The sequence below is a fragment of the Bufo gargarizans genome, chromosome 5 (assembly GCF_014858855.1).
Source record: "Bufo gargarizans isolate SCDJY-AF-19 chromosome 5, ASM1485885v1, whole genome shotgun sequence".
NCBI lineage: Eukaryota > Metazoa > Chordata > Amphibia > Anura > Bufonidae > Bufo > Bufo gargarizans.
This window is the reverse complement of record NC_058084.1, coordinates 209,733,572-209,757,561: the sequence shown is the minus strand read 5'-3', so window position 1 is coordinate 209,757,561 and position 23,990 is coordinate 209,733,572. Positions and strand designations below refer to the sequence as shown.

General features: G+C 40.7%; 1 protein-coding gene across 1 annotated transcript in view; it reads right to left on the bottom strand.

The window, feature by feature from the left end:
* Positions 1 to 23,990, bottom strand: part of VPS41 (VPS41 subunit of HOPS complex) — a 234,039-nt gene that overhangs the window by 30,531 nt on the left and 179,518 nt on the right. Inside the window, exons 17-21 of the mRNA XM_044293996.1 lie at positions 15,522 to 15,614; positions 8,485 to 8,612; positions 4,771 to 4,915; positions 3,309 to 3,350; positions 1,929 to 1,979 (exon numbers count right to left, since the gene is read on the bottom strand). Of these exons, the coding sequence (XP_044149931.1) occupies positions 1,929 to 1,979; positions 3,309 to 3,350; positions 4,771 to 4,915; positions 8,485 to 8,612; positions 15,522 to 15,614 (459 nt within the window). The remainder of the gene's footprint in view (positions 1 to 1,928; positions 1,980 to 3,308; positions 3,351 to 4,770; positions 4,916 to 8,484; positions 8,613 to 15,521; positions 15,615 to 23,990) is intronic.

Below are 23,990 nucleotides of genomic sequence, written 5' to 3'. Positions count from 1 at the left end.
AAAATCTGTTCTAAAACTGGTATTTCATGAAGAATGCCAATAAAACACTGACAGGACCCATGATAGTGCTTGTAAGCAGCAGCCACTAGCTGCGGAGAGACAAAGACACACTTGGCTATCATGGTATATCTTGTTGATATGTCATAAAAGCTTAAAGGGAACCTGTCACTGTGGAAATATAATGTAAGGTAAAGGCAGCATGTTATAGAGCAGGAGGAGCTGAGCAGATCAATAATATAGTTTTGAGGAAAAATATTCAGTAAAACGTGCAATTTATTCATTAAAATTTCTGCTCATTCTGGATTTTGAAGCAAAGGAGACATCCTATCAGGGATTGACAGCCTCCCCTCTATGGGTGTGTATACAGAGTGAGCTGTCAGTCACTGATAGGACCGCCTCCTGGACTCCAAAGCCCAGAATGTGCAGGCATTTAAACCAATAGATTTTACTGAATCTTTTCCCACAAAACTATATATATATATATATATATATCAATCTTCTCAGCTCCTCCTGATCTATAACATTTTGCCTACAGCTCAAACACGATGTTCAGCATGACAGGGTCCCTTTAAGGGAATATATTGTAACAAAGAAATATTTGTGTACACAAGCAGCCGTCCTCTCCAATCACTATAAAAAGTGGTATTTATCTCCTATTAAACTCATATACAGTGAATATTCAGGGGGAAAAAAACCCTCGATTGAAGCAAGTGATGATTTTCCGTTACCGCTGAAATCATTATCTGTCTGTAGTCACGGGTTTCCTGGCAACCATGGAAATAATTACTGTCATGGCTGCAATTGCAGGTTTTATGTACAGTTCTGTAATTGCTCCTTTCACTCTCCTTTTACCCACTGGAATCCAGTCATTTCAAGCACAAATTGTCTGCAGTAATAAAAACATGAAGAAAGCAAAGCACACATCATTTTGGTCACTGCACGACTGTCATCTGGGTGATATTCTAAACGCTTCAGTAAATCCGCAACTATAGGCAACAGTCCCCTGGACAAGGAGTGACATCTAGAGATGCGATACAAGAATGCACTGCTGGGACAACTGCAGGCCCTCTGTACAGATGTAACACAGTAGAATCTGGCGTTAAAAGGGTTTTCCAGATTGGTGGGGATCCGACACCCGGGACCCCTGCCGATCACTGTTTGACAAGACACCAGCGCTCCTGTGAGCGTTGCCGCCTTGTCCGTGCTTACCAAGCACATCACCGTACATTGTATAGCGGCTGTGCTTGGTATCACGCTCAGCCCGACTTCTATGAGGCTGAGCTGCGCCCAGGCCATGTTAACGATTGGCCTAATTCAGACAAGGGAAATTAGTGCGGTTCCGCACTTCCGCATCCGTGCTTCCGTTTCCGCCAAAAAATAGAATATGTCCTATCCTTGTCCGCAATTGCGAACAAGATTAGGAATTGTCACTGGCCTAGGGAAAGCTAGAGAAGGCCACGGCGCTCACAGGAGCACCGATGTCTTCTCAAACCGCTGATTAGTGGCATTCCCAAGTGTCGGACCCCCCACTGATCAGATACGATTGACCTATCCAGAGTATAGGTTATCAGTATAGGCATCGGTATTGAAGTCTCGGAAAACCCCTTTAAAGCTGTGTTCACATGGGTGTTGTTTTTCCTTCCATTAAAGGGGTTAAATGGCATACTGATAGGACAGGCCATAAATGCCCGAGAGGTGCAGATCCCTCTCTTGGGACCTGCTCTTATCTCAAGAGCAGTGCCCCGCTGTGAATGGACAGCACAGTGTGCATGCACAGCTTCCTCTCCATTCACTGCTTTGGGGCTTCTGAAAATAGCAGAGCCTTCACCGGCTCATGTCGTATGTCTCACAGCAGTAAATGCAGAAAGCTGTGCATGCGTGCTCTCCATTCACTGCACCCTTAACATTAAAGGTGAGAACAGACTTACCACATGTTGTAGTTCCGGTCTATTTTTTAACTCTTCGATAACTTTATCAATCTGAAGGAGATGCAACAAGAAAAAATTGGAAAGAAAATTTCAGGGCCAGAAATGTCAGAATACTTTTGTATTTTTATACAAGTTCTCCTTTCTAGGGGCAGCATAAGACAGATGGGGAGAGTATATATATATAACTGAAGAAAGATAGGACTGCACTCCGGATAAAAGTGAAATTCTGTGAGGCTTTATTCACCCATAGTATGGCAACTTTGCGACGTTTCGGCTCACAAGAGCCTTCTTCCAGCTGGAACGACGTTTCGGCTCTTGTGAGCCGAAACGTCGCAAAGTTGCCATACTATGGGTGAATAAAGCCTCACAGAATTTCACTTTTATCCGGAGTGCAGTCCTATCTTTCTTCAGTTATAATATTGGGTCTCTGCCGTTGCCCTTGTGGATTTTGCACCCACGTTTAAGGTGGTGCTCCCTCAGGATTTCTCTTTTATATATATATATATATATATATATGTATATATCTCCTATATGCTAACACGTGCACATGACTGCTACTTTGTGTTAAAGTAGCACTGTTCTATAAACAAACTTTTGATATGTTGTAGGGACATGCATGAAATGTTTAGAACGCTGAGACCCCCACTGATCTCAAATACGAGGGGAGAGAAGCATGAGAATAAGATACTCTCTCTCCTTGCTGCAGGACAGGAAGCGAGACAGACTCAATAGAAAGTCTATGAGCCTGTCTTGTTCCGTGTTGTGCGGCAGGGAGAGTGCGATATGTGCGCTTCTCTCTCCTCGTTCTAGAGATCAATGGTGGTCTCAACGCTCACCCCTCCACTAATCTAAACTTGTGATATGCCCCTACAACATACTGTATCAAAAGATTGCTCAAAGTACAGTGCCACTTTAAGGAATATTACATGTAGGAGTTCTCAAACCTGCACCTAGTAACACTGGGCAGGATATTTTAAGGCTACGAATGTGTAAAATGTTACATATACTGTAGAGCGCTCTTCAACATGTGCAAGGTAATTGAGACATTAAGGGTCCATTCACAGGTCCGCAAAATTGGTCCACATCCGTTCCGCAATTTGGCGGAACGGGTGCAGACCCATTCATTTTCAATGGGGCTGGAATGTGCTGTCCGCATTTGCGGATCCGCACTTCCGCATCCGTGCTTCCGTTTCCGCCCAAAAATAGAATATGTCCTATCCTTGTCCGCAATTGCGAACAAGATTAGGAATTTTCTATTATAGTGCTGGCGATGTGCCGTCCGCAAATTGCGGAATGCACATTGCCAGTGTCTGTGTTTTGAGGAACCGCAATTTGCGGACGTGTGAATGGACCCTTAATGTAATTATGACAGATACTTACAGAGATTTTGTCTTCATTGTCCAAAAGCATATCCACAGCTTTCTAAAAGAAAAATGTGGGCAATAAGTGAAAAATGCAGAGTTACCCAAAATAATGTTGAAAGGGGAAAGAAGAGTTTTTCTATTTTTTTTTGTTTGTTTTAGTTTCTTTTACTTTTTTTCTAGGTTTAGGCAAACAGTAGATTTGCTCTCCAGAAATCTAAGGGTGGTTCTTGTATCCTGTTGAAGAGGCTGTCCCCAGCAAACAAGCCTACTGTATGAAGGAGGCTGCCTTGGTACTGCACTTCACGCTGCTGATGCCCTCAGCTGCAGATTACGCTCTGCATATTAGCATCAAATTATAGTACACGTGGAAGGAGTTATTAGAAAAAAAACACATGTAGTGGAAAAAATCTGTGCAGAAAAACAAGCATGTTGAAAACTTTCAAATTCAGATAATGCTATTTTTTTATATGTTGCTTCACCAAGCATCTTACCCTTTTTTGAGGATTGTCAAATGAATGGAACTGATTTTCATTTGCAGAACTCTCTGAAACAAAATGTGCTGTTTGTGAGGGCACACAACAGCGCAGTAAATCTACATCAAAATCTGCCTGGAATTTTGCTGAGAAATCGCCATAGACATGGAAAGATCAGCAGGGGGTGTGTGGACCCGACCTGAAGAAGAATTAGTAGTTTTTGGCCAAAAAACTTCCAAGATGTCATCAGTTTTGGACTGTTGACAGAACAGTTTCACCATTGATTAACAACTAAGCTGGATGCAGAGGTCTGTTCCGATTTCCATCCACAAAACAAAGACATAGCCCAGGCGTGGAAAAGACTGTTGTCTGAATCAAAGTGAGCGAGTAGGTTTAGTGGACTCTTGGTCAGTTGTCGCTGTCCATTCTTAGTGTTAATCCACATATGATAGGTCTAGTGGTGTACTTGGACATGCCATGGAGGCAGACCACACCACTAGTAAAAGGGGGCTAGACGCTGATGCAGAACTTTTTCCTCTTTCCTACAGACATAAATCAAAGGCATTTTCCTACAGTCACCACTAGGGGGAGCTCAGTGAACATATATTATAATAGCTTCCAATGTGTTTCATGGTAAATGTATATATTACAGCGCACTGAGCTGGCCACTAGGGGGCAACCAGCTCCAGGCATCCATAACTATCGGCCCAAGCAACAGCACCTGAGTGATCATCTCATAACCAGGATAGATTTTTTCCCTGGAACCAAACAATAAAAGTTCATATTCAATGCCTGCAGCACAAAACCATGAATGTAGCCTCTTACAGATTTTAATGTTTTTATTATTAAATAAAAAAGTTTTATTTACTAAAACAGGAAAAGCCCTTTAATTCTGACTTGGAATGTTTTACACAAAGAGGACTGTGGAGAATGTGCTTGTTTCCAGGTGAAGCAAGAGCACTACAATCATGAGGAGATACAGTAGTTGGCATTGGAGGTACTTACCTCTGTATCAAAATCCATGAGCAAAACTATTTTGTCCTTGATAGAGCTGAAGAGGTTATGCTTGTGAATCAGATCAAATACCTCCTTGTGTTGAAGGGTTAAGTAAATTTCCAAAGCTTGACTGTAACACTGATCGTACGTGTGTCTAGAAAGACAAATCACAAGCCAGAAATTGATGCATACCATGCTTATTTCTAATCTTTATATTTTCTCACTGTAGATTTTATTATTCTGTTTTTGCTACATGATTATGGGTGCAGTCATCTAGCCCTAGAGATATACTGTGCAGTGGCCACATAGACCATAGTGACAATGGACAGGAGACAACTCATTGAAATATATAATGGAGAGTTTTCTGGACATGGTCTGACCTGTGCAGAGAGGATGAGGAGGTAAGCAGTGTCGATCATCCATTGTTAGTGGTGGATACTGTGTATATATAAAGGCTCTAGTTCAGAGCCGAAACGTTGCATCACATGGGTGAATAAAGAAAAACCTTTTCTGTGGATTCCAGGAGTGCTGTTCGTTTTTCTATTTATATACCAAGGGGTAAGACGCTCATTCCCCAGTGAACGTGCACCCAACCTCTCTAACTTATTTTTGGTCAGTGCCGCCATTCTGCTATACTATATATATATATATAATCTGCCATTGTAGTCTTGCCTGTGATGATTGCTGACCAGTGATCTGTACAGAAAAGGAAGTCTTGATATATTAGACTTGGTCAGTTTTGAACAAGTTTAGGAATTTTATATAGTGACATAAAAAACATAAATCGCCAAAAATTCAAAAAAAAAAGTTTAAATGCAAAAACTTAGGGGCACATTCATTGTTTTAGATGCCGATCTTAATAACCCCTATAGCTGGTGGTGGCTCTGAGGCCTCTCCATAACTTCGGCACATCCAGCTCCAGTCTAAATGTAAGTCAGCTTCCTTGCGGTCTTACATTTAGACCATTTTCTACACCTAAAACAGGCGTAGAAAATAATGAATGAGCCGAACCATTGAGCCGCCAACTGCGCCTGAAATACGCCTAATTTAAGCGTGTTTTAGATTAGTAAATGAACCCCTTACTTCACATGTGGCATAAGGGATGAGCGATGAGCAAACTTCATGTTTTAAAGTTCAGTTTCGGGTTTAGCCTGAATTCTGTTACGGAATTCTAAGATGGAGATGCACCACAGAAGCCTTTGCATTCTGTCATAATAGAAGTCTATGGGCAGCATAACGGATCCGGACAGTTTCCGTTATGCAGGACCTTTCAGTCAGTTTGTGCTGTGCATTGGTAGGAATTTAAATGGCTGGACCACAATGATCAGAAATTTATGTCATAATCATTGTATATACCAATAATGCTTCTAGTGCTAACACCCAAGCCCCTATTGCAAAGGTTGGGTGACTAAGTTACCCCATGCCAAAAGATTTTCAGGGGCCTGAAAGTCTGTCTGGCAGTAAAAACACAGACAAGTAATAATACTAAGCAATAGAGATGTGTTGAAAGTACTATGGTGGGACTAAGGAAATACATATAAAATGAAAAGTTTATTAAAAAATAAAAAGTTTAATAAAAAAAGCTTTAAAAAAAAAAAATCAATTATAAGTAGAAAAGCTAGTTCTAAAATATAACCCCCTATCTATGAACTATTATGAACTATTTATTTTCCTAGGTTTAAGTCTATAAAGTACACTAAAGACTTTCAGTACCAGGGGGATTCATTATAGAATTGCCTTTCATTATTACATTACACAAAATTGATTTCTACTCTTGAATAAATAACATACAATGAAACCAAACTGCCGGACTCCAATGTATGCAGCAACTGTACGTGCATTCCATTCAGCTGCGGTCACTATTGTCACTATTATATTATACACTATTATAAGCCAATTCACTTCAGATAAAAGCTTCTGTATGCAAATATAGCAGACTCACGTCCCTAGTGCTGACAAAATGAATCCATGCCCAATACATTTTCAGACTAGAAGTTTTCTAGTACTACTAATAAGAACTAATAAGTTCCCCATTGAAATCATTTATTAGGGAATCAAAATAATAGGTAAATATATAAAGTGTCAGTCTGGAGTTCTGGGAACCACTAGAGTATTTTTTAGAGCCACCATAAATCCATAAAGAATATGAGCGAGATTCATCAAATTTGGTGTAAAGGAAGACTGGCTTAGTTGCCCATAGCAACCAATCACATTCCACCTTTCATTTTCCTAAGGAGTTCTGAAAACTGAAAGGTGGAATCTGATTGGTTGCTAAGGGGCAACTAGGCCAGTTTTCCTATACACCAGTGTTTATAAATCTTCATCTATGTGCCTATTATTGCATTAGTAACATAGTATAATTATTGTTGCACACAGGACACATAATCCATAAAGTATAATAGGTACTTGTGAATCAACTCAGAACATAGACCCCAGAGGCAAGTGACTGGTTCCTAAGTCAGCGTTGTCTTCTGCATAACCTTTAGAGCCTACTACTGAGCAGGTTCCTGGGCCCAACAGAAGATCCTCTGATTTGTCAGTCAGACTCTGCTCAAAGGGGTTTTTTGGGACACGAAAACTGAACCTGTACCCCTACTGATCAGCTGCAGCATTCCTGCATGCTTCATGCTCCCTTTATTGTTTACCAGGGAAGCTCTGCACCTTTCATAGTATCTATTCCTAATATTACACCTTGCAGCAGCCCAATCCCATTCAAGTGATTGGCACTGAGCTGTAAAACCAGGCACAGCCCCGACTTCCCATCTAAACAATGAAGAGGACATGGCCCCTTTATACAGTTGTCAGTAGGGGTCAGACCCCCATGCTATCTGACACTGGTTATAGACCATCAATGTTCTAGTCCTGCAGAACCCATTTGAATACTTTGTAAAGCAGTGTTAATTGCTAAGCAGTGACTGATCATATTTAAGCAGTAGCCTAGCAACAGGCAAACAGGTCCTCAGGGTGACACTCCATGCTCCTGCAGACTGCAGCTTGTTGAACTATTCTGCTGTCAGGAGGAATAACGATGAGGTAACACCTACTCTTCAACCTCAATATCAAGAGATACCTTCTGATCTAATGTAGAAGTCAGGGATACAGTTAGGTAGTTATATAGTTATTCATTTTCTTCTTTTAAACAGGGGACTCACAGAAAATATGTTAATTTCCCTCCAGACATTTTCTAAATTTCTAGTCAATGAGATGGGATCAAAACCAAACCATATTTAAATGGTCAATGTTGATTCAACAAACCTGGCATAATTTGATAGTACAGGTCAATAAACATAAAAATGCCTTGTTCTCCGTCTGGCTGCTCATTCTTCTCTTCATAGTCTGTAATTTGATCCTTCAGTGAGCAGACAACCATCTTGTCTCTCAAGACAGAGTTAGCAAAGAATGTTAGTTCAGGAGTGGATGGGAAGAGAAATATCACAAAGTTTCTGATATTCACCTAAACTATTGATTTATGCAAAGTGTGTTGACCATTTAAGTGTTATCTTTATTTACCAGCTTGTGTATTAGGTCAAATGGCTTTGTATAACAGAAATGAAAGTTGGCAAGAATGAAAAAAACAAGCAATATGAAAAGAGAAACAAACCAAATATTGTAACCTCCTATTTCTGAGCTGTACAGGGAATTCACATGTAACATCTAATAAAAACGTTATTTATGTAGAAAAGCACACAGAAGGTAAAATGTAACTATGAGGCTTTCACTTACAGTTCTGCCAGAGCCTTCAGGAGCGTTCGGTTACTTGGGTCACGGTTTAGATGAGTCTTTAAAGCCTTGACTATAGTTTTGTTATTGTACAGGTCTCCAGGCCACTCTCGGATTAGGGTTGAGAATCCCTGGTGAAACGAAAAAGGGAAACCATATTACTACAACTTGTGGTTGGTGAGGAACCTGTGAGATTCTGAAATACATTTCGTAGAGGGGTCAATTACGGTATGTCTAATCATACTATTGTAAAAATGTTATATATATATATAAAAAGACGTATGTATGTTCCGCGATAACTCAAAAACGCAACCATCGATTTCAGCGAAACTTAGTATACACTTCCCTTGCTGCCTGAAAAGAAATCTTGTGGGGGTCACAGCTTTCTAGGACGTACCGATATTCCCAAAAAATTATCTGCATTGGCCAATACAAGCCTTTTTGTTCATATCCCAACTGCCATACACACTGTCACATGTCCCTTATCAGCCAATAGAAGCTCGCAGGCCCATAGTCTACACATACACACAGTTTTACTTCGGGTTTCCATAACAACCCAGCCATTTTTCTTCACTACTGTAGGTCAGCTTTAGGCTGGGGCTACACAACTACAATAAGTCGTACGACACATATGGGACAACTTCACTGCTACGTGTGTCACGCGACATTGATGTCGCACGACAATTTTTATAATGATACTCTATGGTGTCGCACTGCGACATGACAGCTGCAGATGGATTTTTTGCAAAATGTCGCACGACACATGTTGTCGTGTAGCCCTAGCATTAAAGGGGCAGGGCGCTGTGGAGGTCACTATTATGGGGGATACTGTTGATATCTTTTAACGACACACACAAACATTAACTGAAATAGATGAAATATACCTGTGCGAAGCCAGGTCCTTCTTCTAGTTATACATATTTTGATGTAATTCTCCACCATTTTTAAGATCTGTGCATAATAAAAGCCTACATGTTTGCATTCAGAGCTGATAAACCCAAGTTGCCCTATTCCTATACCCACAGCAGAGGGCTTAGTATAATGTAGAAGCTTAGGAAAAGTTTAGGGTGCTAAAGACAACTTTTTTCTACTACAATTTCTTTCTACTGCTCTTTCTACCGGTATTCAGCCTCTGTGTGTAAACAAAAAAAAAACATATTCCTTTAAAAGAGACTATTGTAGAAAACAAATAGTATTACATGGCATAAAAAAAATGCTAAATACCATTTGCATGAATGATTTTATACTTTTTAGGGTTACAAATAGGGCCAGATAAGGTTAAAAATATAAAAGAAGCGTTATTCACCTCCACCTATTAAATTCTGTTCCAGTCCCCACTGCTCTCCAATAAATGGCTGAGTTGGATCACCTCTAAGGCCAGTGATTGTCCGAGTGGGCCTTTTCTGGCATATCCAATATGCCAAGTCGGGACCAGGAAGTGGACAGCAGCAGGAACCAAAGAAGTCAGCACAGCAGCAGGGGATCAGTGGAAGTGAATAATACTTCTTAACTTTTACATTTTCTGTCCCTTCAAACAAAAAAAAGTTCCTAAAAACCCCTTTAGGGAAAGTTAAATTGTATTTGCTTGCTGGCGCATTAACCCGGAGAGTCCTTTTGATGGCAAAAGAAACCTACAGTTACAGAGAAACCTTTCCACCAGAGGATAATAAGGGTTGCCCACAACAGAACCCCAAGGTCTGTAGAGGACCAGGGGAGGAATCCCTATATTATACAGCAGCTAAAAATGCAGCAAACTTGATCTGTAACTAAAAAGTCACTTGCTGAGGAGGAGGGAGGGGGGTTAATTGCTATGGACACCTTCAGGGGAAAATTTTTATTATTGTATTCAACTTATTTTGGGCTAAAATTATTTTTTTCATTTGGATTTTATTAAAAAACTTTCAGGCACTTTCCCAGTTTGACAGTGAATATGCATATCTGCAGAGCAGTACGGTGCTGTGTTTACAGTGAATCCTGTTATCTGACGACTTATGTGAATTCCTTATCGGCAATCTCTTGAAGCTCATAAACACTTGTTTAAGCCATATATGGTTCAAATCGAGTTCCAGGGTTCATCATTGGATTCCATCCGAGCTGTTTTCCATTCCTCTCTGGCTTTTTCGATGGATAGAAAAGCAGATCAAGTGGAGCCCAAAGATGAATATGAACTCCGTTGCAGTTCCATTTGAATACCAACTTTTTCATTATTCAGATGTATACCCCTGACGGAAAGCCAAGTGCAGAGCTAAAAGGTTGTCTGAATGCAGTCAAATTCGAGTAAGAAACACACTTTTCCTTCAGACTGTCAATCGGTGGACTATAGAGGAAAAACTAGACCACAGCCCAAGAGCCAAGGGATGGATTGCTTTACATCAGAGTTCAGCCGATGTTCAGGTTTGAGTGCCACTGCGGACAATTTGAACGCTATACGCCTCAGCAATTATTGGCCCTGTTCTGAGCTACTGGAGATTTTAAATAATTACAACACTTATAGTTGAGAAGGGGACAGATACAGGAGGTACTGATATTTCAGGAAGGAGGCCTCCTAGGACTGTAAATTTGCTGTAATTTTGGTTGCAGAAACAGAGGACGTTCTATTTTCTAAAGTTTGACATTGTAATAGAAGAAAACAAAACTCCTAATTGGCACTGTATGCCTTGCAAGGATAACACCAAAATAAAATATAATACAGTAAAATATAACCGTCCAGTAAAGATATAATCCTAAACTCTAGAGAATTCTGCTGTACAGTTGCCTATTTGATTGGAATCACTCTGTATTGTAGGTATAGCTGCAAACACAATCACAGTGGTGATGTCAATTGTCAAAGGTCCTATAACTAGCTGAAAGCGAACCCCACTGGTTTTTAATCCACTAGGAAATAACTTGCAATATAATAACTATACCACCTACTGAGTTCCACAGGTTAAGAACAAAATATATATCAAAAAGACTGACTTCCAACGTGAGGCTTGCAGTACAGGAAATCTTATTATTTTTCGGATGAAGGACACATTGGGCAAACTTCACATAATCCTTGTCTCTACAGACACAGACATAAAAAAAATAACCTCATAACATTAGGAAAATGGATCGGGAGCTGTTCACTGTACCAGTGTCATCGGAATACAAAGAATGCATCCATAAGATGATTCAGAGGATGCGGACTGTACAGTCACTTCAGGAGAAACTCAGCTGCATTTGGAGGCACTCTTTGAAGAGAACATATCACTTAGGAAACCTCAAAAAGTGACAGAAGTCCAAAATATAAGTATTTTCTGAAATAATTAAAGGGGTTGGCCACTTTCTGGTTACCAGTGACCAATGTGTCTGTAAGATGATTATACAGTACTTACTAATATAGTCTTGCATCATTTTCTATATTTCATAAAGGTATGCCCCATTTTTTGCTAAGTCTTTTGTGCTGTCCACACAGAGACCCTGTTCATAAAATGGCTGCTGATGAAGGGTCATGTGACCAGGCAAATCACCTCCATGTGATGTCTCATCCATTTAAATACACCATACCTACCATCTGCATTTGTTTTCTTGGGAGGGTAGTGCAGGTGCAGTGTTTTTGAATGGAGGAGACGTCACATGGAAGTGATTTGCCTGGTCACATGACCCTCCATCAGTAGCCATCTTATGGACAGGACCTCTGTACAGTCAGCACAAAAGACTTTGGCAAACGAAGGGACATAACTTATGAAATATAGAAAATGGAGCAGAATTTTAACAAAGATTATATTATAAAGTGCCATATAGTCATCTTATAGACACATTAGTCACAACTATCCAGAGAGTGGCCAACCTCTTTCAGAAAATTACAACTTCCTTTAAAGAGCCATTTACTCTTTGGAGCTGACTCTCCAGGGTGAGAGATGGCCCCAGTGACACTTCCCGTTTTACATTTGGGAGGGCAGACTGCACAGGAGACTTTCTGTACAGGAGCAGTCCTGCCATCACAGGACCCTTCTGCTCTTCTTAATGGTATATGAACATGGAAGTGATTCTCTACTGAGAAGCAGAGTCCAGGCTTCTCCTGACAGTGAGGTGATTTAAAGATCTGCTTAGCCCTGACTCTGCTAGTTAACCCCCTACAAGGGTGTTTTTCACTCCTTTAGCTGGGCTGCAAAATGTACAGGGATAACATATACTGGTTTCATAAAGTAAAGTATTATCTATCTCCTCCCTCTGTCGCAGTTCAAGTGCTCAGAGGCGTGAAAATCTGAGAATTAGTTTCACTCCGACTTTAGCAGAGGACAGCCTGTATCCATCTTAGGCCTCATGCACACAACCATACATCCTACATCATGCCCTATTCTGGTCCATAATGAGGACAAGAATAGTCCTTTCTGATGAAGGGAGTGAGAAAAATGAAGAACGCAGATAGAAGGCATCTATATTTTAGACTGAAATACAGACATGGTGGTGTGCATGAAGCCTTATACAGAGGTTTTGTTGAAAGGGTTTTCCAAGACTTTAATAATAATGAGTTATCCTCTGGATAGGTTATCAGTATTTGATCGGTGGGTCTGACACCCAGGACCCCCGCCAATCGGCTGATTGGGAAGGCACGAGAGCTCTGTACATTGTATAGCAGCTGTGCCTGGTATCACAGCTCAGCCCCATTCAGTTCTATGGGGCTGAGCTGTGCCTAGGCTACGTGACCGATGAACGTGTTGTCACTGGCTTAGGAAAAGCTGAGAGAAGACCGCAGCGCTACTGTGAGCGCTGGTGCCTTCTCAAACTAGCTGATCGACGGGGGTCCTGGCTGTCGGACTCCCACTGATCAGATCTTTAATACTGTAATTTACCCAAAAATATGTTCACGGCATTCAAAGGGTTGTAAAATATTCAAAAATAGTGACTGCTGTCTCTAATAAACAGCATCACTATTGTCCATGGGTCATGTCTGGCATTGCAGCTCTAATCCATTTTTTACATCAGAATATTCCAATCTGGCTATTTATAGCACATCCTTAGGATAATCTATTATTATTATTCTCTAAAACATATAACCACCAACTCTTAATATTCTAGCAAAGAAGGACACTTCTGTTAAAGACCAAAATGTTATTACTATCCGTGCATGGCTGTAAGAGAAACAAAGAGAAACATTATACCACTGTCTAATAAGATCCTATGGACAGCAGGTGTAAATGGTTCAGAGCTTGTAAAAATAAAATAAAGAACCAAAATGTATCTGAATGTTCACCAGATGATGTCACTGATCTGCCTTCATAATCTTGCCTAGATCTGTGCATCACAGTTGTTTTAATGCTGCCAGGTCTTGCTGTGGGAACTTCCACTCTATGCCCAGTTTTGGTGCCCGGCATCTGGATTTATTGTTTAGGTCTACAGTTTCCACAGTTCCTCTCACAAACATTGCTTCTATTGACAACTGTCTACCCTTCTATTAAAAAGTGTGAGGAAGTGCCTAATAATTCCCAGTCTTCACAGACAACACATGCTCTGTTAATGAAGCATTGCTTTGCTACTGAAAAACTGCATGATCTGCTGGCTGCTGCCTAACATGTCAAACACGCCACCTCCACATGTAGGGAAAGAGGAAGGAGAGTGAATAAGGAGTGGAAATCACATGCATATAAGACAACAGGTTGTGCAACATCTTGTTCTTTAGAAAAGTCTAGAAGAGAGAATACATAGGGGGAGATTTATCAAAAGGGTGCTAAGAAAAACTGACTTAGTTGCCCATACCAACCAATCCAATTCCGCTTTCATTTTACAGAGCTCCTTTGGAAAATTAAAGTATCCATCTGATGTCAGTCTTGATAAATCGCCCCCTACATGTTCAGTGTACAGGATGCGACATGAGCTGAGGATAAATACCAGGTGCACAGTCATGTGAATGCGTGAGAAACTGGATTACAGAGGCATTCTAGCCTCAGACAGCACATTAGGAAGTGACCAATCTTACTGCAAGTAAACCATCTGGACATCATTTTTGAAGACTGGAAGACGCCATTTAAACACTTTTAAATAGGATTTAGGCATTCCCTGGGCAACAGACATAGACAGTATCAGACTGTAGGGACACACCATTGACAATGGGAAAGCTTACACCCAGTTATCAATGTATTCATACATTTCCAGTAGGAATAACAAAAGAATGACCAATGCAGAGTTCCAAGAAAAGGTACCATAGAACTATTATTTCAAGATAAACTCAAATATTTACCATGACAGACAAGTCAGAAGTTGCGACAGACCAGACATTTTACATTGTGATCGTGAGCATTTACATGCAGCAATCATCTCCTCTGTATCAGGATGAGTCCTTGCTACTGTGATCAATCGTCCACATACAGATTTTCTTTTTTTCTTCTGGCCAGCAGTTACTGTTTACACAGCACAATCTGCTGCCCATGCGTTTGCTCGTTAATCAGGTTATTTGCGGCACTTTTACACAGGCCAGTTATTTCGATTATCATTCCTAATAAATAACCACATTTTCAGCTTGTGTAAAGGGGCCTTAAAGGCTATGGACACCTTCAGGGCAATTTTTTTATGACTGCATTTTACTCATTTTGGGCTAAAAATCGTTTTTTCCATTTGGTCTTAAAAAATGTTCAGCTATATTTAAGATACAGTGGTTAAAAATGTGTCTATTTTCAGAGTATTTCTTCTCAGTCCCATCAGCTGACAGCTCATGTGAAGCCTTATCTCTGATCTCCAGACCTCATAAAATGCAGTCTAATCAAAGTGATAATAATGTGGCTTAAATGACGGAACTCAGAAGCGATAGTCTGCCAAAAGGTTGATTCTTAACCCTTGTTTCTCAAAACTGCTGAAAATGTTTAATAACGACAAACTGAAAAATGATTTTTAGCCCAAAATAAGTAAAGTGCAATAAAAAAAATTGCCCCCAAGGTGTCCACAGCCATATGAACAGACAATTGTTGATAGATGTAATGAAGTAAGGAGCCCCTCACCACTAATGTTTCATTTCGTAAATTTAATGAGATAAATGATGATGATGCTTATTTGTTGAACCTATGCAAAAAATGCTGCTGTACCTCATAATCCGTTCTCAAAAACTCGTCCAGTATCATTTCATATATTGCCGGTCTTAGGCGTAAATCTCCCCTTGGTAGATACTTGCTGATTGCCTGTAAGACAAAGATAGAACCATTATGAGGTCTGAGAATTATGGCATATGGGACATGTTATTAAAAACTGGCTATCTATATATATATATATATATATATATACACACACATGGTATATATACAGTACAGACCAAAAGTTTGGACACACCTTCTCATTCAAAGAGTTTTCTTTATTTTTATGACTATGAAAATTGTAGATTCACACTGAAGGCATCAAAACTATGAATTAACACATGTGGAATTATACACATAACAAAAAAGTGTGAAACAACTGAAAATATGTCATATTCTAGGTTCTTCTTTTGCTTTGATTACTGCTTTGCACACTCTTGGAATTCTCTTGATGAGCTTCAAGAGGTAGTCACCCGAAATGGTTTTCACTTCACAGGTGTGCCCTGTCAGGTTTAATAAGTGGGATTTCTTGCCTTATAAATGGGGTTGGGACCATCAGTTGCGTTGTGGAGAAGTCAGGTGGATACACAGCTGATAGTCCTACTGAATAGACTGTTAGAATTTGTATTATGGCAAGAAAAAAGCAGCTAAGTAAATAAAAACGAGTGGCCATCATTACTTTAAGAAATGAAGGTCATTCAGTCCGAAAAATTGGGAAAAAACTTTGAAAGTGTCCCCAAGTGCAGTCACAAAAACCATCAAGCGCTACAAAGAAACTGCTGCTGCTCCCAATTGTAAGGGAGAATTATTATAAACTCATTCACAATAAGCCACCTTTTCTTCTGACAATACTTGCGTGTGTCATATGGGCAAGGATTCTGACCCCGTAAAGGCATCATTTTTGGACGCTTGTTCCCCCAACAAATCACAGTTGTTTAATCACATAACACAGTGTTGATCTGCCTTGATAAGGGCCAATTTCTGGAACCTTTGGAATGTGAAAAAGCATAACATATCACGGCACTGTGGGTTTTTAAAAAATTTTTTTGTTAATGCCATTAAATATGCATTAACCCATAGCTATATATGTCAGTGTCACTCAGACCTGATTTACTATTGCTGTGATTGCGTTCAAGAGCTTAAGGAGGAGGGAATGGGGAGAGAAAAGCCAAAAAATATTTTAAAAAACAAACAAAAAGATAAAACATGTTTTCCTAAATATTTTGCATCCTAGGAGTCTAGAGGGTGGTCTATACCATTTTCCAGGGCAATTTGAGCCATTCTGGTTCAGCCCAAACCGATTTGGGTCCCATCCGAACTCCTTCAACATTTTGGCGAACCAGAACCAAACAGGTTTGATCATTTCTACTGTAAAGTCATGGCCACTAGGGGTCTTACTTCCACCTAATTTGGAGTCCGCTGCCTGTTGTCAAGCAAGACCCGTCCCTAATAACAGAGACACAAAAGACGGATCACAGGAAATGTGGGCATGTCAGAGCTTGTGAGATCCTGAGCTTGATAAAAGAACTGCTTCTACACTGCTTTTGAAGATTATAGGAGATTATTTGTAATATCTGTAAGGGCTCATTCACACGACCGTTGTTGTTTTGCAGTCCGTTTTTTACTGATCCGTTGTTCCGTATTTGATTTTTTTTTTTCCTGTGATTTAAGTCCTCTTCCGTTCCGTTACTGCACAAAACATTTCTGTATGGTTTCCGTATTTGATCTGTTTTTTGCGGATCGTATAAAGAAACAGTAACTTATTAATCACCAAACACATGAGCAATATGGGCTGGGCATAGCATTTCTACAGTATGGATCCACAAAATACGGATGAAATACGGATAACATACGGATGTGTTCCTATTGAGTTGAATGGGGCCTCGGACCGTGATTTGCGGACAATAACAGGACATTCCCTACTTTTTTGCGGAACGGCCATGCGGACAAACGGAAACGGAATGCACACAGGGTAACTTCTGTATTTTCTACAGCCCCATTGGTTCCGCATACGGTCTGCAAAAAAGCAGAACGGAAGTGGAAAGAAAATACGTTTGTGTGCATGAGCCCTAAGTGTGATTTCCCCCTCCTTATCTGTTCTGTGAGCTATAGAATTGAAAACAAACAGTGGGAAGTAAGGGAAAGGAGGTGACGGCAGTACAGTGCTGGCATATTTCACAGAAGCAATACGCCCCCTGCTTGTGAGAGAAGTGCATCTAGTTGTGCAGCTGAAGCAGGGAATAATATCGCTGAAAGAGACTAAAAAGACCTGCTCCTTTACAGTTATGATGGTACAAAGAAGCAAAGCCACTAGGTAAATGTTTTTCAAAACTCAAATATCCTTCAAATATGCATTTTTTTGAGTAGCAGAATATCATAGACACGCAAAAAAAAGCTACACATCTGATCTAAGAGCTATGACATTGTTTTGTGCACTCCATCATGAGCAGTAACCCAGGACTGATTTATATCACAAGCAGCCCTGGATGCCAGCACTGGACATCAGCATTAAACCTCTTTATCAAAAGAACAAGGAAATGGTACAGAAACAATATGAGATGAGAAGAAAAGGGTAGTCAAATTTACAACAAAAAAAAACGGAATATCATTTTAAATATAATTATTTTGTTTGCTAGAAAGTTACTGTCTTGAGACACTGGCAATAGTGCATGCTATTGTCGAACTGGGCTGTGTAGGTCCCACCAGTAAAATTTATTTTGGGGGCCCACCATACAGACACATTCAAATATTACCTGCTAAATCAGCAGCAGACAGCAGCAAGATGCTACAAAATGATTGATCCCTACAGCAACATTGAGAAGGCAGGTCTCTGAGAAAGGAGGATACTGGTTGTCCTGCCTCTGTACCTCCAAGTCATCTCAGCCACATGAACATGTCCCTAATAATAAACTGGGGGGTTTCTTATATACTTAACCCAGTTTTTAATATGAACTTAGGCTGGTTGAGGTTCTGTATATATAGAGCAGTAAGTCTACTGTGTTACAGTATGTGCCCCTTGTGCAGGGGATGGAAGACAGGGGACCCACATTGCTCAGGGGCCCACTGGGGAATTTACCTGTCTGAGCCTGGCTTCATATAATGCATACTACAAAAAAGGTAGAAGAGCTGTCCCATGTTTCATACTGAACCATAACCTTTATTATACTATATATAAAAAAATCATACCCTAAATATGATTATCAGAAGCACAGTCTCACCCGTCTTGGACTATGTGTATCATTTTTTACATATATATATATATATATATATATATATATGAAATGGATTTCCCGTAAATCTGGTGCTGATATATGTCACATCGAGTTATGGTGTATTATTTTTCAGACATACTTGTATTTTTCATAAATTGCAATCTCCAGTCGTCTCTTTGTTGATTCTATACATTTAGCAAATTTCTTCATAAATATGGGAATAGTTGCCATTTGGATTCAGCAACGATATTTAACGTATTCACTTACCACTGCTAAACAGTTAGTAGCTTCATGTTTTGAATGTTGGAATTGCATTTTAAGCAGCTACATTGCTCCCCCTAGGGAGCAGTTGTTTTATACGCAGTCCCTTTCGATCAATACAATGCAGATGCACTGCGGCTGTGAATGGAAGGGCTTGTATTGCCCCTATCAGAATACTGGACAGGCTACTTACATATCTGGTGTGATATCAGTTTGCTCACGGCACACCTGACAGTATAGCTGACTCAAATAGCTGCTGGCAACAACCTTATATTATCCAAGCTAGATAGTTTATACAGAGGATTGTGTGGGCTATATTTTTCTGATACATTTTATTGAAAAGTACCACCTTAGGGTACTTTCACACTTGCGGCAGAGTGATCTGAAAAGCAGTTCCGTCGCCGGAACTGCCTGCTGGATCCGGCAAAATGTATTCCAACTGATGGCATTTGTAAGACTGATCAGGATCCTGATCAGTCAGAAAAATGCATTGAAATGCCGGATCCGTCTTTCTGGCTAAACAGATACGGCATTAATTTTTTTCACCTTTTTTTCGGTCTGCGCAGGAAGGATCCGGCACTAATACATTCCTATGGGGAAAAAAATGCATTCAGGCAAGTCTTCCGTTTTTTGGCCGAAGATAAAACCGGAGCATGCTGCGGTATTATCTCCGTCCTGATCATTTAAAAAGACTGAACTGAAGACATCCCGATGCATCCTGAACGGATAGCTCTCCATTCAGAATGCATGGGGATAAAACTGATCAGTTATTTTCCAGTAAGCCCTAGGACGGAACTCTATGCCGGAACAGAAAAATGCTAGTGTGGAAGTACCCTAAATCAACTAGTGGACTGCTATGGATATAGCAGAAGTTATGCCCTGTATAATACGCTTTGCATAAAACCACATGAAGCTGCTTCTAATGAGATTCCCACATTTGAAAACATAAAGCTACTAACTGTTTAGCAGTGGTAAGAGAATACTTTAACTAGATATAGTTGCTGAATCAAAATGGCAACTATTCCCATATTTATAGAGAAATTTGCTGCATATATAAAATCAACAAAGAGACGACTGGAGATTTTCCTGCTCTCAATACTCTCAGCTGAGTTGATAATTTAGCTATTGCAATTTAGGAAAATACAAGTGTATATGAAAAATAATACAGCATAACTCCGTGTGACATCTATCAGCACCAGATTTACGGGAAATCCACTTAATATAGATATGTAAACCTACACGCTCTGTGACCTCACGCTGTGCGCGGGGGGTGAGGCAGGAAAAAGAAGAGTGCTGGAGGTGAGGAGCGGCAGCTTCCGGAGAAGGAGAGGTAAGTGGATTTTTTTTCTATGTGATCTGAGGCTGATCTATGGCTGGAGGTTGATCTATGGCATGGGGGCTGATGTAAGGCATGGGGGGGGGGGGGGGGGGGGGCTGATCTGAGGGATGGGTGTCTGATCTGACGGATGGGTGGCTGATCTGAGGTCTGAATGGAGGGTCTTATTTATATAGTAGCTCTGATCTGAGGTCTGATTGGGGGTCATTCACATTAGGGTTAGAGCTGAGGTCTGATCTGAGGTCTTACTGGGGTCTTTAACATTGGGGGTCTAATTGGGGCTGTGAGCTGAGGTCTGATTAACATTGGGGGTCTGATTGATGGTCTGATCTGAGGTCTAATGAATTTTTTTTTTATTATTGTCCTCCTTTAAAATCTAGGTGCTCTTATGGACAGGTACATCTTATAGGGCGAAACATATGCAAGGGTCAAAAACAGGGTCTTTATAGTCTCTGGCTATTTGATTACACATACATATTAAATATACCCTGGACCACCTACACCCTACTTGGGTCATTGATAATAATTAGGTTTCATACTGAACATCAGCTTTCATAATGAGTCATAAAATATATAATGTCAATGTATAAATTGTTAATACATTTATGGTCATATGCAAGACTCCTTATGTAAAGGGACATTCGCAACCTACAGTCCACCACTGACAGTACATGGAAGGTAACAATACCAACAGTGACACCTAGTGGCAGGTAAATGGAAAGACTATTCTAAACAAAATGGTGCAAATGTTTCAGAACTATAGACATATTGGGAGAGAAGGGATGCAAATGAGCTCTTAACAAGCTCTGCCTCTAATGCCACCAGATGTAAGGCAGGCAGCTATCCTATAAGTCAATGTTCAGCTCTTTAGCTAAGCCTTGAGACATGACTTGGATATTAAATAAGCCAGTACCTCATCTGCAGACAGCTGTTTCGGGGTGATTGCCCCTCATCAGTGCTTGTGAGCCCTATAACATGAAGTGATGAGTTATAGCTTGAAGCATTTGAGCTGTTAAAATATAGTTCTTTGCTGATGAAATTAAAGAACCATCTCCTAGTCAAAATAAGCAGCACTATCTACACTTCTTTGCTTTGTACAAACACAATTTTCTTCCAAAACGTCTGAAAATTGTTCAGGTACAGTACGTCAAAATATCGGCGATATAAAGACTTGTGTGGTCACACTATATGCCTCAGTGGTCACTATAGCCAAACTGCGCTGTTAGAGCAGGAGCCTGGCTGTCATATGAGAGCTGAGCTCCTGACCCTCGCTGCACAGTAGATCTGTACAGCGCTTATTCTAGGCCACTGTAAAGAGGCAGCGACCTAAAATAAGGCCTCTTAATGACCACTATAAAGCTTATACACAAAAAAAACAAAAAACAATGAAATACATTATATTGCGACTTCTCTCGTGCAGCACTCATAAAACTCACTGCCCGGTCTACCAGACCCATTCACAACATTTACAGTTTTCAACATGTCACTAGAATACGCCGTCACTTTATGATCAGTGGAGAATGAAGGAGATACAGTGCTGCAGCTCCTCCGCTATTTTCCCTTTGTACAGCAGTGCTCTTGACTAAAGGAATATCTTTTAAAAGGAAAATCTTTTAAAGATGATCCTGGTACTGCATCTCGGAAACGTAAAGGGTCTGTCTCACCTCAGAAATCAGTGGCGTAACGCTAGGATATGCCACCAAAGTCAGACAGGTGCGGGTCTCACCTTTGTGATGAATAGGCCCTAACACTTTTAGGAGGCATTAAAAGGGGTACTAGTACCACAGATATTTAATTCTAACTGGTAGAACTTTGATGGGACTTCTACCGAATGTCAGAACAGGGATTCATTGATACTCAAACATTCAGACTGACAGAAACAGATGAGAGACTGTGTTTTCATCACTCTCCATTGGCTTCAATAGGGATTGCCATGCAAGAGTGTCAATGGACCACTGTTCTGACAATTACAGGGGTTGGATTGTGTCTCCTACAGATCAAACAGTTAGGATGTATGCAGATTTACTGTACTTAAAGGGAACGGATGGTGGCATTAATTGTACTAGAAGTGGTTGGGGACATTCACCGTCCCAGGAGTGGGGGGCTACAGAAAATATACTGTGCGGCTGGATTAATTGTACTGTTTGTGTTAATTGTACGGTACTTTGTATAATAATATCGAATGGGCACTGGTATCATACAACATTAAATATTGCATGGCATCAACTGAGGGAGCTACAAACCTCCACACTGACTGAGAGGCATCAACTTTCTTGTGTGTTGCTTTTCACCTACATTGCATTTCATTGTTCAGGACTAATATATGAATTTGGCAAAATCGCACAGTATTGTGCCAGCTGAGCACAATTGCTTAAAGGGGTTGTCTCTTCCCACCGTTACTAAGGCAAGATGAGACACAGTCAGTAGAGCGTTCCGGCACTCACCGTTTCAGTAGTTCTCATTGGTGTGCGTGAGAGATACATAAACAGTGTAGCACAAGCTATGGTGTTTCTGAGGGAGCTCTGCTGTTTCCCAGCCAGAAGATGGTTGGGACTGTGTCTCATCACACCTTAGCAGGGCGAGATAAATCTGTCGCCTACATCAACACTGTTGAAGTAAAGCAATAGCCTAATAGCACATAGCACCTTAGTCCCAAAAGTTACTTTTTTACTGTTTGCTTGGTATTAAAAATGGCCAAGCAAGGTTCTACACAGGCTAAGTTAGGGTTGATACAGAAGCAAAAGGGTGGGTAGTTATGGCTTGTATATGCCGTAGCGGGGGTGGGCGTTGACATTGCAGCCGGGTGGTTATGTCAGAGCGGAGAGGAGGCGAACTTGTGACCTGCATAAAGGCGTGAGCAATAGCTGGAGGCGTGCCCGGGCTCCTTCATGTGAAGATAAAGCCCCTCCAGACACCTTACTTGGCTCATTTGCTGTCCACAAGATGGCTGCTGATGGAGGGTCATGTGACCAAGCAAATCACCTCCATGTGATGTCTCCCCCATCCAAACACACTGCACCTGCACTACCCTCCCAATAGTGAAGTGCAGCTGATAGGTGTAGAGTATTTGAATGGAGGTGGTTTGCCTGGTCACATGACCCTCCATCGGCAGCCATTATATAGACAGGATCTCTTTTTGGACAGGACAAAAAACTTGGTGAACAAGGTGGCATACCTTATGAAATATAGAAAATGGTGCAAAATTTCAGCAAAGACTATATTAGTGTCATATTATCATCTTACATACACAGTGGTCAATAGTAACATGAAAGTGGCCGACCCCTTTCAAATTAATTTGACTAGTGAGCACTAAGCTTAGAAACATCGAGAGACACCACCTTAGAACATGAGGGAAGCAAATGTCACCAGCAGTGACATTAACCCCTCCACAACCGTTGACAACCAAGGAAGTTATGTTCTCCTGTCTAATCCTGAGCACATCTTATAGTCCTGTGCATTTTGTAATCCAAAGAATATGGGCAGTTAACATGAGAACAAGTACAGATGTAAAGCTGACATTAACTTCAACTACCCTATTAAATTAAGCCTACTACCTGGTAGGGTTGATCCAGATGATTCAAATGACACCTGTATCATTATCATGAAAAATGACGGCAACCCCCGATCAGCTGTTGGTGCTCTGATGAGCAAAGTGGCCTCTTCTAGGCCTGTGAT